The 15,723-nt window shown below is 40.3% G+C and overlaps 1 protein-coding gene across 1 annotated transcript in view; it reads right to left on the reverse strand.

Annotated features, from left to right (window-relative positions):
* Window positions 1-15,723, reverse strand: part of aqr (aquarius intron-binding spliceosomal factor) — a 51,951-nt gene that overhangs the window by 24,823 nt on the left and 11,405 nt on the right. The window contains exons 15-24 of the mRNA XM_046062028.1: window positions 13,898-14,000; window positions 12,095-12,215; window positions 11,000-11,141; window positions 8,441-8,619; window positions 7,168-7,335; window positions 5,211-5,380; window positions 3,968-4,209; window positions 3,560-3,709; window positions 2,573-2,642; window positions 134-244 (exon numbers count right to left, since the gene is read on the reverse strand). Coding sequence (XP_045917984.1) covers window positions 134-244; window positions 2,573-2,642; window positions 3,560-3,709; window positions 3,968-4,209; window positions 5,211-5,380; window positions 7,168-7,335; window positions 8,441-8,619; window positions 11,000-11,141; window positions 12,095-12,215; window positions 13,898-14,000 — 1,456 coding nt within the window. The remainder of the gene's footprint in view (window positions 1-133; window positions 245-2,572; window positions 2,643-3,559; window positions 3,710-3,967; window positions 4,210-5,210; window positions 5,381-7,167; window positions 7,336-8,440; window positions 8,620-10,999; window positions 11,142-12,094; window positions 12,216-13,897; window positions 14,001-15,723) is intronic.

Below are 15,723 nucleotides of genomic sequence, written 5' to 3' on the forward strand. Positions count from 1 at the left end.
GAATAACACTATCGCCTCATTAATGGGCAGTTCTGAGCTCTATATTCTCCAGACAACTTTACTGTTTGTTGAGCAGGGTGTTGGCGGAATCAGAGATGTGTATCGAGCTGGTTTGTGTGTGTGGTGGGTTAACCTGGTTTGAGTGTGTGACTATGAGGGTCCTCTGCTCAGGAAAGTTGTGATAGAGGTTTGAGATGATCTGAACAGCAACATCTGTCTTTCCGGTACCTGGTGGTCCAACAACCTAGAGACACAACAGGAAAGCAAGAAGAGGGTGGGAGGAAAGAAATACAGTTTATTTTTTTTACAAGAAAGAATCAGAATCAGAAGTTAGGTCACAGTGCAATGGCACTTGTCTTGGAGACATCCTAGTGGTTGTGACATCTAGGCCATGGGCATGTCAGAACAGGCTAAGGTGGTGCTCCATAGTTAGCCGTGCTCAGAAAGACCCAAAACAACAAGCCTGTGGTGTTGGCTGGCATGCCAAGACCCAGTGACTGCACAGATGGGAAAAGACACGTAGAGCTACTGAAAATGGAGAAAAGCTACTGGAGGCAAACACATCTTTCAAGCCTCCCTTTTGTACTTGCTAATGCTAGTAGCACTTGTATATAGAAGTAACAATGATAATAAGCCTCACATTTACTTAACTGGGGGGAATAGCACATCTAATTTACTAAATAAATATTCATCAAACAGGCTGGTCTCGTATCTCAGGTGAGAAATTTCTGCTAAAACTGTAAGCAAAATTAGATATTCCTGCATATATCAGTACATAATCAGCTCCTTGGTTTTGTACATGAAAGCCAGGCCAGGCAGACCAGGAGGCAGTGTGTGTGTGTGTGTTTGTTATGGCTGCTAACAACTGTGACATATGCCAAGATGGAAGGTTGGAGGGGGTGAGGAGAGGAGCAGAGAAAGGCACGCATGCAGAGTTGTTTTACGACTCTGCCGATAGCCTTCTTGCCATATTTACCTCAGCTAGCAGCATAATAAATAACTCACACCCCACTGTCAGCTTCCCATCACCACATCAGAATAGCGCCTTTGTCAAAACAGTGTGAAAACAGTGGCAGGCTGGAATGGCATAGTTGTGGATGTGCGTATAAGACTGGGTGGTTCCATACTTGTTATCCTATGTTATTTAATGTGTGATTGACGATGTCAATGGCAATGCCAAAATTACAGAGAGGGTTTCAGGGAAATTTGTCATCGCTCTACATGTGTGAGACACCAAACAGCAGCATATTTACTGGTGAAGAAATTCCCTTGGCATACCTCACTAAGATTAATGGTTGCAAATCTTTGGCTTTGTAACAGCAAGCTGGAACAGTATGCACCTGCAGTATCAGCACTCTGGACACTCACACTGGACTGACTAGACTCTCTGCCCAGACAGTATCACACTCAAGGACATGCATGATGACTTTATTGGAATGGGTTTTAGAATAAAGTTAGACCAATATGGTTTTCGTTAATGTTCGATGCCGATATTTAGAGGAAAGTGAAATGATTCACTCGACCAAAATAGTCACGTGACACAGAGTTGGAAGACAATAAAATAGGTCGAAGGTGTAATGTTTACAAAACATAGTCCAACAGCTTGCATTAAGTTTAAATGCAATGTTTTTTAGCATTTTGCAGGGAAACAGAGAGATGTTACAAGACATGGAGGAAATTTTACATTACGGAGCGACAGTGAACACACCACTGCAGATGTCATAAGCCGTCTGCATGGCTGCATATCCACAGGGAGCATTTAGATGTTGTTAATTTGGCAATCAGTGCTTGCTTTTTGTGCTTCTACTATTATTAAGTAGGCTACAGAGTTAAATGGTTTCTTTTTTTTGTCTGTTTTAACTGTGTTTATAGTTGTTTTATGACCGGGAGGGTGTTTTATTTAGAAAATTGACAAGATTCTCTATGGCGTTCTGTGTCTGACTTCCTGCCCGGTTCGATGTGCTCTGTGTTGCTTTGTCGTGGCTTCCGTCAAAAATAGACTAGCTACCTATTCTCTGCGGAGCGTCAGGGAGTAGCCGTAGTGCAACGCAGCCAGAGTCAGCAGACTTTGCGGGTTAATGAGAGCTCAACAGTCCGGGGAGCAGGTGTGTCGCGGTTCCATCTCTCGGAAACGGTTTTGGTCTTGGTTTCAGCACCGTTACAGCCCTAATGGTTATCTTAGCCAGTAACGTGGTGTTTAAGGTGCAACTGGGTGATGCTGTAGATTACAAAACGTGACTGGTATTTAAGGGAGAGTGTGTCAGAAGTGAGGTCCTTCAACTGCATTATTTTCTACAGTATAAAAATATATATATATTTAATTCTAGCCAGTAATGGTTTTAGATTAAATTTGCTGTTATTTAGGATGACAGATTGGCCTCGGCCTATCACTAGTTTGAGGTAATTTTATGTACTGCAATCAACTTAATCTTTCAAGGAGAAATAGATAGGTACATGTATTTGTTGGTGTCTGTTCAAATGCTGCCATTTCCTATGTCAAACACATCATTTATATCTTATAGATATTCACTATGTGAGAAATATAATGAAACACAAAACACAAAGTCCTCACCATAGTGAGTCCTGGCTGCATCCCGGCTCGAATGGCTTCAATCTGAGTAGGGGTGAACTGAATTGTGTTCCTGTAAGACAAAATGTACATTGCCGATATTAATTAATCTAGTAATGGGTTGAAGATACCAAACAGCCTTGACAGCATAAACCTATTTTGTGTTCAAATGCTTTCATTAGTTGTTTTTTTTAAAATAGATGCTAAATGCTGCAAGTTTTGTTGTGATGTTCTTTGAGACCATCTTTAAAGATTGTAAGTCAGGGCATCCCCATGGACATGATGTTGCTATCAAGATTTAAATATCAAAGTGCAAACTAGAAAAGCTAAAACACCACCAGATGAATCTTACATTTTCATGAAGGGCAATTATTTTGTGGCGATATAATTAGTACAGCAATATGAAAACCTTTTCTGTTCACCTTTAACTGCATAAAAAATGTCCATCTAGCGTAGGCATAACAACCACCAAAATAGCACAAGTCAGAGGAGATTTGTGCAATATTCTCTGCTGCTATTTATTCACTAGTCCTTTTTGGTTCACCATAATTCTTAATAATATAAATATTGTACATACCCACACACCTTTATATTTGTCTTTATATTTTAAATTTATATACTCTTTATCTATCTACCTTTGACAAGTGTGCAATTGTGACAAGAGAATTTCCCCTCTGCGATCAATAAAGTATTTCGGATTCTGATACCATGGAACACAAAATAGTCAGGCCCAGAGTAAGATACCTATAACAAGCATTTGACTGGTGCCTCTGTACTGTTTTATAGTAAAAAAATGTTCAGGATTTAAGATTTTCTGCAACATAATGTGTTACTGTACCATATATGCTGTGGGTAGAGCGCTAGTTAAGGTGCAACTACATTTAAAAGAGGCAAGTAGGAGAAGTCAGGGTTTAACTAAACACCAAACAACTATTTGACACCTAATCTCATTATGTTGTGAACAGAAAAGGCTGATTCTGGGCCTCTCACCGTTTGGGCTGGTTGTAGGGATATGGGCCACGGTTGAGTGTAACATAGGGCTCAACGGTCAATGTCATGTCTTCCTCTTTGTCTTCCACTTCTTCATCAGCCTTTCTCTTCTTTCCTTTGTCAGTTTTATTTGAGATGGGAAACGTGATTCTGGTAAGGCAAAAGGATTAAGGAAAAGAGGGATTATTATAGCTATATTATATTATGTGGCATTGTGCCATCAACTGTCATAACTTCACATAATTAAATAAATAATAAAATAGACAGAGTATAGTAAAACTTGCAGGGCAAGACAGGTTAAAAAGAAAAAAAAGAACAACAACTAAAGTTTATACATTTACTTTGACCAAGGTAAATCAATCTCAACCTGTCTCTTTATGATTTGATTATTGGATCTTTGACTTTTACCTGAAAGGGGAGACCTGAAGCTCAGGGTTCTCTTCTGTGACTTTTATGGTGTAGCCAGGGAAACACGAACGTAAATGGTCCAGGGACAGAAAGGTGTCATTGAAGTCCAATGTGGAGATCTGGTTAGGCATTTTCGAGTAGTGTGCACTGCCTGGATCGCCATAGCCTAGGATAATATCGTGAAGCCAGTCTGGCACAACACACTCGGTGTTCATCAGGTTTCTGATGGTCTCTAGCACTGCCTAAAACAGACAGAGGGATATGTGATAGTGTGACACACCAGTACATAGCCAAGTTTAAAAAGAATAATTTAAAGGAGAATAATCTAACTGAATGAGGCACGTCAGACAACCATCCCACAAGAGGGGGTTTAGCTGGATACAAATAGCTTTGTGGTGGGCTGATGGGACAGCAGGTAATTTGAATGTCTGTCCATTATATTTTAACGAGCAGCAAACTGTGTAATACCCTGAACATCAAACATTGGGTAGAGAAACATGTTTACTTTGATCTGTGTCACACATCAAAGATGGAAAAGAAAGTTTCTTGAATACCCATTAGTTCCTGTGCTTTTCAAATCCTCCCCCCCCGCCAAAAAAAAAGACACACTTTAAAATCATCTGTCATTGCTCAGGGTGTGTAAGACGGAAATGCGTGCAAGGAATTAGAAATAGCAGATTTGACAAAGCTGTAATGAGATGCTCTCAAATTAAAAAAAAGAAGCAAAATGGTTTTGTGAATAATTAACATTTTTAAAAAAGGTGAACAAAATGGAGCAAAACAACATAAGACAGATGGGTTTCACACAAGCCACTATGACCTGCTGAAAAACTTAAAATATCGGTAAAAATATCAACATAGATTTAACTTTCTTAATCTTCTTTAACAGCAGCTCATGTATGTTATACTGACAATTTTGCATTCTGTAGGAAAGCATAACCTACAAATACTTATGCAATGTCAGGTTGCTGCCACAAGGGGATTATTAGAGGTGAGAGAGAGGTGGAGGTACATATCACACAAATATCCAGTTAGAAGTGTCCCTCAATGGGATCACAGGGAGGGCCTTGAGTGGGTGTTAATCTCTGAGCTGCCCTGGCCCCAACCTTTCAGCTGCAATACCCAGACAGTGTAATATGTGGAATGCATCACTCTGGGACCACAACTCAAGGTCTGAAGATAAAACACTCAAATACATTGTACAGTGAGGGCTGATATGTGCGCTTCTACGTGTAGTGCAAACCTTGAAATTATTCTCCTTGGGTTTGCGTCTCATGATAATGTTGAAAGTCTCATATGGGTCTTCAGTGCCACTCTGAATACTGCTGGTCATGTCCTGTTGATACTGGTTCGGGTCCAGCCACACACGGAATGTTCTGGCATCTCCTCGGAGCTTAGGCTTTGGGTCAGGTCCTAGACCAGAGTTGTGAGGAGAATACTTGTTAGAGCAACAGAGAAATGATAACCTTTAGGGCTAAATATGAAAGTAATTCATCAAATTTGTATTTTTCAAATCACTGTTACAAATTGTCAAAACAGTCAAACACAAAACTATGTAAATCTTAGAGCAAAGCTTTAGAAGGACATAAGTCAATATTCAAACTTAATCTAAACCATGCTTTTAATAATCATTTACATTGGAATCCTTACATTTAAAAAATTAAATCCTTTCAAAAGAGCATACTCTGACATGCCTTGCTACAGTACTGACTCCTTAGGAACACAAATTGCACGTAGATGCTTGACTGACAGGCCACAGGCTTTAGGCTTCATCCCACAGGGAGCCTGAGTGGTGCAGCAAGTGCAGCTTTCACAGATGTCTAAATAGATTCTTGTATGGAGCTGCAGGGCACAGAGCAGGAGAGTGAAACTCAATACTATTGGCCTCTGGTGTGTGTATGTGCCCATCCATGTGTACGTCTGTCTGTGTGCAGCTATGTGGGGATCTTCACATCCCCCTTACTAAAATTAGTGTGCCGACAGCTTAGGAGTGGAAGCTACACCCTCAACACCATGGGATAACAATGTAGACAGCTGGGCCAGAGAGTGTCAGTAGTTAAAACAACTATGCGCCATTGTAGTAAGTTGTCAGTTATTAAAAGGTGGAATTAAACCAATATATCATTTAAACGGAGATTCATGCATTTGTTCATTTAAGTCACATAGAATTTGTCCGTTTGTAATAAATTTCACCCAAATATTTCGTCTTTGAGGAATATAGTTTTTATAAGACAGTAATGAGTCAGTTGTTAGTGTGCCATAATGCACCTCTAAGCTTGTTATCTCCGCACACCTTCACCAAGTGCCGTGTGATTTAAGTGAGATCACCCCAACACCCAGTTACCCAGAGTACCACTTAGCCCCGTTGGGGATCTGAAAGTTTAACAAAGCTGACATTGGCAGGGCATGTTCCCTGGCAGCATGTCTACTTAGAAAGGCCTGCCCTCTGCATATTTAATCCAAACAGATGAGAGCGGATGGGGAAAGGTTGCTTCAGCGTATGGACACATGTTCCCACAGGGGAAACACTTAGAATAGCAGAGCTGCAGGGTAATGTTGGTGAACCAACCCCCCTCAGAGGGGCTGCTTTGGGCTGTGGGGAGAAATACGGCACAGTAAACAAAAGGAGATCATGTTACTGTATAAACATATTTTACTTTCCAGGAAAGGCCAGAAACTTGAATCCTGTGTGGACACACACACACAAAACAGACTCCCTGAGTCTTATATTTGATGACAGCAAATTTTAAGGCTTTTATAAGCAAAATACAGTAGCTTACAGGAAAAAGCTCACAATGTGCTCATATATGTTTCCAAATTTATAACACATTATTGCTGGCAATACATTGTTACAGAGACTGGGCTGAGTGTTTCCTATATGACACCTTACTGTATTCTGCAGGACAAGCACATTTGGTCAGATATAGACAATACAATTTAGGCAGGGGGCAGGGCCCAAAGTCCTCAGGTGTTGTTGTCGACCTCAGGTTAATGGAATGTTAATGTAAACAGGTCAGGTCTCACTGTGACTGTCACCACGGCAACACCAGTTTGACCCTCTCCCGAGGACCTGTCGGTAGGGATGATTATGTATAGGAGGTCTGATGGGTGGATGGATGTCTTGTGTCACTGGTGGGTGTGTGTGTGTCTGTCTGTCTGTGTGTGTGTGTGTTTGCAGGCAGGGGCATATATGTGCATACCTTCTTCAATGACACGTCCCTTGTCATCCAGCATACCCTGCACCTCGCAGCCTCTCACGTACACCAGGCCAGTCTGCTCCACAAAGGGCTGCCGACGGTCGAAGCGCGTGCCGTAGGGCAGGTTGGGTCGCACCGTGATCAGAAAGCAAACGTCATGCTTCCGCAGCCCTATAGGGAAAGAGGATGGAGAGATGGGTTAGAGAGAGCGAGAAAAAGAATGAAAGAAAGGGTTTTAGAGACAAAGAGAGAAAAAGTACACAGAGAAAGAGAGGTTATGGAGAGGTGAGAGAGTAGTGGAATAGTAGTGTGAAGGAGTTTGGAAAAAAAGAAACCGCTCTGTCAGCATTTGCCTGATCTTTAAAACATGAAGCTCTAATTATGGGGAAAGGCTAGTGGATGGAAGGAAGTAATACTTCATATCGCCGCCGAATTCCAAGAAAGAAAGTAAAACCATAAAAGCGGGTATAAAGAAAGTAAAGACATCAATTTGGGATGTTTATGGCTTACCTTTTTTTTTTTTTTAAATTCAGTGATAATGCCATTACTTCTATAATACCGACGAAAGAATGCATTCATTCTCCATATTAATTAGTGCAATACACCACTGGCATACATCAGTGGGTCAACATATCCCATATATTTCTCTGGAGAGCTATAAGTGTGAAGGCCTCATTGTGCTTTCTATGTTCCCAGGTAATCAGTGTCTTTCAAGACTGACAAGCACCTGTTAACATTATCTACAGTGCCCTTATCAGAGAAGGAAAGAAAAACGATCAGAAAATAAAACAAAGAGGCTCAGTGGTAGAGACTACACAGCAATAGCACGTCTTCACAGAAACATGAGGCAGGTAAGGGTCATGAGTCAAGGCCCAGTGGGATGGAACAGAATGGTAAGGTAAGACTTTATGGAGGTTATAAACAGCTTACTAGGAGTGACAAAAGAGGGAAACAAAAAATGTAGCAAGGCAAAATGAAAGGGGAGAGTAATGATGTATAAGGTACAAGGCAGTTTATTTATCAATAATAATATATTAGTAGTAATAATAATAATAACAACAACAGTCAAAAGGTGTATAAGGATGCGTTTGTGTTAATTTTCCATTCACATTATCCTTTGTGAATTAAAATAAAAACATACATAATGCTAGTATAGTATAGCTAGATTTGAACAAGCAATATAAATGATACTGATATTAAAAGTGCTGAAAAGATATTAAAAAAAAATACTGACCAAAACAGATCTACCTATGATAGACAGGCGCACACATATTACCTTCCCACTCATGCTTGATATGATCTTGTACATTGAGGTTAACAGTGACATCAGCTCGCACACGGGCAGGCCAGCTCTCTCCAATGTTGGGCTTGGCAACCTCTACTATGGAAAAAGAAGTGATCGTCTGTGCCATCCTGGCCCAGCCCCCAAACACCACTCCGCCATACTCTGATTGCCTGTGCGGAGGGACAGACAAAGCAAGAAGTTAGACAAGCGCTGTGGGCTGATTTAAATCAGTTGGATTTAGGACAGCACATGGCACTACTGCTTACTTATTTACTTTCACAGGAACAACAAGCAAGTTGCTACATCAACTGACATAATGGGAGCACTTATTATGTTAAGCAATGGGTTTCCAAATGTGGTGTACCAAATGACAGTCTTTTAATAAAATAGTATCAATGTACCATGCCACCATGTGAGATGCAGACAGAGGATTAGAATCTTCATTCATTGGAGTAATAAGACAAAGTGTGCTGTGGCTGAGATAATGGTAGAAATTTGTTCTACTTAGCTTCTCTGCACTGGCTCCCTGTCAGATCTAGAGTAGAAATTAAAATCCCTCTGCTCACCTACAGTGAGCCCTTAATGGTCAGGCAACATCTTATCTTAAAGAGCTCATACTACCTTATTACACCACTAGACCACTACGCTCCCAGAATGCAGGGTTACTAGTGGTTCCTAGAGTCTCAAAGGAGAATGGGAGCCAGAGCCATCAGCTATCAAGCTCGTCTCCTGTGGAATCAGGTCGCAGGCGGAAGCAATCTCCACATTTAAGAGAAGGCTTAAGACTTTCCTCTTTAATAAAGCTTATAGTTAGGGCTGGCTTAGGTAAGCCCTGAATCTTCCCTTTATGTTACGCTGCAGGGAGACTTCCCCTGATGCACTTTTCTCCTGCTCTCCATCTGTATGCATTCTTATCCCATTAATGCATGTTACTAACTCGACTTCCCTCTCCCATAGTTTTGTGCTTTCTTGTCCCTCTTCTCTCTACTTCTGTCACGTTCTGTGGATGCATCTGCCTCCGGAACTGTGGAGTCTGAATCTGTGGTTGCAAGCCACCTACTGCCCCTATGTTCCTGCTTGACACCCGCTGTTACAGTTTTTATTATTAATCCTATTATGAACATTATTATTGCTATCATTATTACAGTTAGAGATGAAATGGTACTAAAATTATCCACAATTTAGACCAAAATGATCACGATTATCAGTATTATCATATTATTGTTAGTGTGCTGAAAAAGATTAAAACGTACTATACATTTACAACAACAAAAATTAACAGTTTGTTTGCATAAACATTGAAACAATAACCAATACCTATGTAAACATATGAAAACCATCTAAGTGTGCATTATCAGTAAAGATTTTATATTATATAAATAATGCAATGACTCCATGCACAATTACATACAAATTAAGTCTTTAGAAGACAGTGATAATAACTGCAATGAGCGCAACAACTAATATGAATGACACAGAGGTGTCTGCAGCATTTCGCCCGTTCGGACACTTTTACAACTAGTTTGCTGCTGGATTTTAAATGAACAAAATATGTTGGTTGGAGACTAAACTGCGTAACATCTTATCATTGCATTTGCAGTCGGCGAATAGAGTCTGCAGACACACAATGTACACAGCAGCAGAACAATGTGTAGTTTGTTTTTTTAAACGAGCAGCTAACACTGAGAGCTTTGGTTTACAAGCTGTTAGCAAGTCAGACAGACAAACCAAAGTTAACTCACCCTGTGTCTGCTATAAGGTAATTTTCTTCAATCAAGTTTCCCTCAGCACTCTTATAAAAACCAAAATACAACCAGACTTCAGAGTGACTGAAATATCTCTTCTGCCAGGTTGTCATTCACCCAAACAAACCCACATTGCATACTGCGCATGTGCGCCTGCTTAAGGGACAGTATTTGCCGAGAGTTTATCAAAGCGCGTTAACCGAAACTGGTTATCATGGTAATAAAAATGTGTACGGTAATAATCATTGGGAATTTTACCATGGTTTATCATTAAGCCAGTAACTGTTTCATCACTAATTACAACTATTTCATTTACATATTGTACCACTGCCATTATTTTATATCTCTATGTGGAACTTGCATAGTGCTACTGCGTGTTCTCTTTCCTCCTGCTCTCTTTCCCCCCTCTCCCTCACTTACTCAACACAGTCAAAGCAGCCCACCCTAATGTTAAGTTCTGCTCGGTTTTCCTTGCCACTCTCGCCAAGTGGTTTCTCATGGTGGGAATTTTCATTGTCGATTAATCTGTCGATTATTTTATCGATTAATCGATTAGTTGTTTGGTCTAAAAATTTTGATCAGTGTTTCCCAAAGCCCAAGATGATGTTCTCAAATGTCTTGTATTGTCCACAACCCAAAGATATTCAGTCTATTGTCATAAAGTAAAGAAACCCGAACATGTATGAAGCTGCAATCACAGAATATGGAGGAACTGAGAACTGAAATTTCTATTTTTGTACCAAGAAAACAATAAGAGATTCGGGATCAAGTTTCCTGTAGTTTTATAGAGATGAGGACGTCTCACCATGGTTTCATACGCCACACCACATCCTCTATGTCCTGTCTGATCTCATAGGTGGACTCTAGACGAAAGAGGTTAAAGTTCCTCAACAGGTAGTCATGGAGGGTCAGGAACTGTAGATTCAGCTTAGGTAGTGCTAGACAGCCTAAAAAGAAACAAATGAATAGACAAAGACAGAGTGAATAATCTAAATATGTGAGTAATTATTCACACACATACGTCTATAGTCTATACAATTACAAAAAAAAAAGGTTGAATGGCCAAAGTCATATGTAGCAACCTCTGTAATATCAACTGGGTAAATTGTTGCTTCTACACAGACTACTGAATGTATAAATGTCACAGCCAAAGCGTTAATATGCTTAAGGGTTGCTTGAATGGTCAGTGGTATGCGTGTTTGTTGAAGGTGCCCTTGCAAACTAAAGAGGATTCCCAAGAGAGGTGCCAGTTCAGTGTCAGATGAATGGCCTTAGGATAAGGGATAATACAAGGTGTAGGTGTATAATTATGAGTGTGTGACACTGGTAGGGCCCTGTGAGGTCCGTTTAAAGGTCCAGATTCTGTTGTATTGTTTTCCAAATTCTGTGTTTTACATTTAAATATTTCCAAATTCTGTGTTTTACGATTTAAGCACATTTTGTCATCAGAAAGAGAGAGGTCACATGGTAGATGCATAAAATATCAACAATTTAATATGAAAATATAAAAAATTTAATCAACATCAATTAAATTTGATGTGTCATGCAAATGAATACTATATAAAATATTCAAATGTACAGTAAAACTTCAATCAAAAGCCTAGTCCCAATTAGACGCTGGTCCATTTTACTACAAATAAAAGCATGTCTCAATTAAATGCCTGGTCCAGTTATATAAAAGTTCTTTAAATGTATAAAACCCACCGGGTCAATCTGCTTGAGCTAGTTCTAAGCTGCTTAGATCATCATACCAATGTGAATGTTTAAACTTTTGGCAAAATGAACATGCTACACATCGTTAGACAATGCAATTCAAGTGTTTAGATCATTTTGCAGAAACAATGACAAACTATAACTCACACAAACATACACAATCACAATTCACACAAGCAGCACAAACCTTCGCCTGAGTAGTACTCTGTCGGGACGATGTTTTCATCCCAGATGATCTTCTCTGTTGGATAAAGCGGCATCTGGTTAAGTTGCTCAATCTGAGAGATTCTGCGCTCATGACGGGACACCTGTGTGTGCGGGTGGCAAACAGCAAGGGATCGAGAGAGAGAGACAGAGAGGACGAAGACAGATAGAAATAGGGTTATTAAACAAATGCACATGTGCCGATTTAGCTGAGTGTCTCCAGATCTTTATCGTCTTCCTTACTGGAATAGATATCAGGAAATAAAGAAAAAACATTTCCACAAAATCAGGCTGAAACCAGATAATGGTTGGCATTTTTGCTTGAAAAATGACTGAAACGATTAATTAATTGTCAAAATAGTTGTCGCTTAGTTTTGTGTTGATTCTCATACTCATTATGTTTGTGTAGGTTCTTGCTTAAAGAAGAACAATTTTGTGAAACATTGCTGTTAAAGAGGAAGCTTCTCTTGCAGGAATCTCTGAACCTAGCACATGTCCTACTGAGATTTTGTGGATGTACACACAATCAGGTTGCTATTGTTTTGTTACTGTCCTGGAAAAAACATGAGCTACTGAGTTACTATGTCAAGGGGAGTACTATCTGCTGTAGAAGTAAAAAGCCTAATCTAGCCTAACACTGCCGTAACACCAGTTCTTACTCTCAAAAAGAATGGCTCCTTCTCCCTAAGTATGTTCTCTGCTACAAGTATGAATGTTTTGCTACCATGTGGCAGAGTTCTAGTCATGTGGCCCCTTCCTATTAAACTCACATGGTCAGAGATGTTGGTTGTTGGGGGCAACCTCAGGCACACACAAACGAGTGCCGTGACATTGTCTCCTACAGCAATATAATCAGATAATTATGAAACAGCTCTTCTCCATCGCTTCTCAGAGAGGACCTGGGGAGGGGTCTGAGTGGGTAATTATGAATAACCGCAGGCCAGCCTTAAAACACCCCCTTGGATGAAGAGGTCGACAGCACATGTGTGAGCCGGACGAGGGTCGGGTAGTTTCTGGAGGGGTTTTAAAAATGAAAATTGGGAGAGCGAGGGAAGAAGAAGCAGAGAGCACAATCAAACTAGCTCTAGCCTTTCAAGAGATACTAAAGGGGAAGAAAAAGTGTCTTTCTCTCTCATCAGCACAGTCTTCAATTCACCCTACAAATGCCCACATGAAGCAATAATTGGATTAGAAGGCAAATTCAAAAGGGACATGCAGTGAAGAGGGGATACTAAATGTATTCCAAGGTCAAGACCTTAAATTAATTACTTTAAAATGAGAAACACAAAACCTATTATGCCGTAGCGCTGACTGGTCAGTTATTGTCCTGGAAAATAACTGTTCACCAACATTGTTTGTAGAGGTGCACCAATACCAATTGTGCATCTCTTATACTGCCAGTTGACACGCACAATGCGCCTGAAGTATATATAGTAATTATTAAGTAAGTAAGTATTATAGCACAACTAAACAGTTTCCATCTAATCAATTAAACCGTCTGTGGCATTAAATATTTTAGCAACAGGGTCATATTTAGCAAAAAAATATGGTCCAAGTTTTTATATGTATATATATATATATATCAGCTACGTCTGGATTTCCACAAGGTTGCTTAAGTTCACAAGCCATACGTCAGTGGGACCTGTCTCCATTAGCATCCAAGTACAGATGCAATAGATTATTCATCATCATCCATTACAACATCCCCCCCAACAAACCCCGATTTCTGACTTAAAAACTCAAATTTCTGCATAGACAATTTCATAAAAGCCAAGACTGCACTTACCAGCAGCTCAAGGAGAACCTCTTTCTCATAGGTGGTGTCTTGCCCTTCAGGTAGCTCTGGCAGCAGGCACAGATATGAGGCCACCTGGTGGAGCGTATTGGGACTACAGAGGAAGTTGACAAGTGGTTAGTCAGCTAGAATATTTGCATTTGTAAATTACACATTTAGCTGGCACTAAGCAGATAATAACTAACTGCTGTCTGAAGACAAAATGTTTTGGTAATGAGTGAAAGGGTTAATCTGATGTGTACTCATATTACAATGATTAAAAAAAACTGCCTACATATAATGTAATGACTACATATAATTACTTTGGTGCATCTCATTTATAAAAAGAAAATCACATGTAGGTCCAGTCTCTTCTGAAAAAGACTTTTCAAATGACTGCGTCACAACTATATGCGTGAAGATAAACAGCCTTATCAAATTCTTTGGGCTTGTTAGCACCGGGGCATAAAGCAATACTTCTGTTTGCTTTGACACCGCACTCCTGCTCTGTCAGCATGTGTGTGTTAAGGGGCCGGGACGCACTGATGCGACAGGATTATGAAAATCAAAGCCCATCTCCATCTCAGAAAGCTGAGGCATGGCTCTCTGCATACAGACCTGTTTTAATCAGGCTGACACACTGTGACAGGGGCAGTGTCTGGTGCACAACGAAGGACAGGGCCTGGACACATTGTGACAGGCCTTGACAGCCACACGTGGCACTGACCGACTATATCCGTGTATGTGCATGCATTTTGCTACTTGTGATACAACTTGTGGGCAGTGGGGTGGCAATTCTGCCAATGTTGCAGTCTGGTGAATGACCTGGCATACCAGGTCGTGACTGACAGCTCAGCTACTTGCAGGGTAAGGTAAGGGTGGGGACATAATAGAAACCGGTCTACAGTAAATTTATTCCATAGCATGAAGGCTGTCTTGACCCATGTTGAGATTTGGGTATTATTATTAATATTGGGTATTAAACAGCAACTTAATTAAGCAAATGTGTAATTTCATCAATTTTGCAAAGAGCAAATTACCGAGGGCATCACCTGGTCAGTTAAGGGCATTATCATTCAGCTAGTTAGACACTACACACAACCACAACAGCAGATAACATCACCAGCCTTTCTTTTTTAATTAAAGAAAAACAAGAACAACTTTGACAAAGGACTTTTATGGCAGCCCAAATCTGCTGAAAATGAAAGTGGTTTATGCCTTCACCATATTGTTTTCTTTTCTTAGCCACATAATATCCTCAGAATGGGAACTGGGATTCAATAAAATCTAAAACACATTTTCCAATGACATGCCCACAATGAAGAACTGATCCATAGAACAAATTACACCAATTATTTTGACATTTCCAGAAGTGATGATTCTCTTCAATTTTGCTAGCATTCCACAAAGTGATGCATACTCTTTGATCTTGTAGTCAACTGAGTTTGTGACCTGAAACGACACTCAACGCGTTTTATGTAACTGAAAGAAGAGTGTGTGTGTGTGTGTGTGTGTGTGTGTGTGTGTGTGTGTGTGTGTGTGTGTGTGTGGGAGAGAGAATGGGTGTGTATATGTGTGGGCAGGCAATGCAATAATGCTGCGTTTGTGTGTTTGGGGGACTTAGCGGATAAATTCAGAGCGGCGGGTGACTGGGAGCTTAGCCCGTGGGTAGTGCAGCTGGAATAAACTGGCATTAGCATGAATTGTTTGGATGAAAAGTGCCTCGTTAAATCTGATCGGCATATTTGGAGTTACCCAGGAGCTGCTTTGGTGACAGTTGTGGAGCAGGGAACAATGCGGTTCCTGCTATATTCAAAACCCCAATACTGGGAAAAGGA

This window comes from Micropterus dolomieu, linkage group LG11 (genome assembly GCF_021292245.1).
Source record: "Micropterus dolomieu isolate WLL.071019.BEF.003 ecotype Adirondacks linkage group LG11, ASM2129224v1, whole genome shotgun sequence".
NCBI classification, from domain to species: Eukaryota; Metazoa; Chordata; class Actinopteri; order Centrarchiformes; family Centrarchidae; genus Micropterus; species Micropterus dolomieu.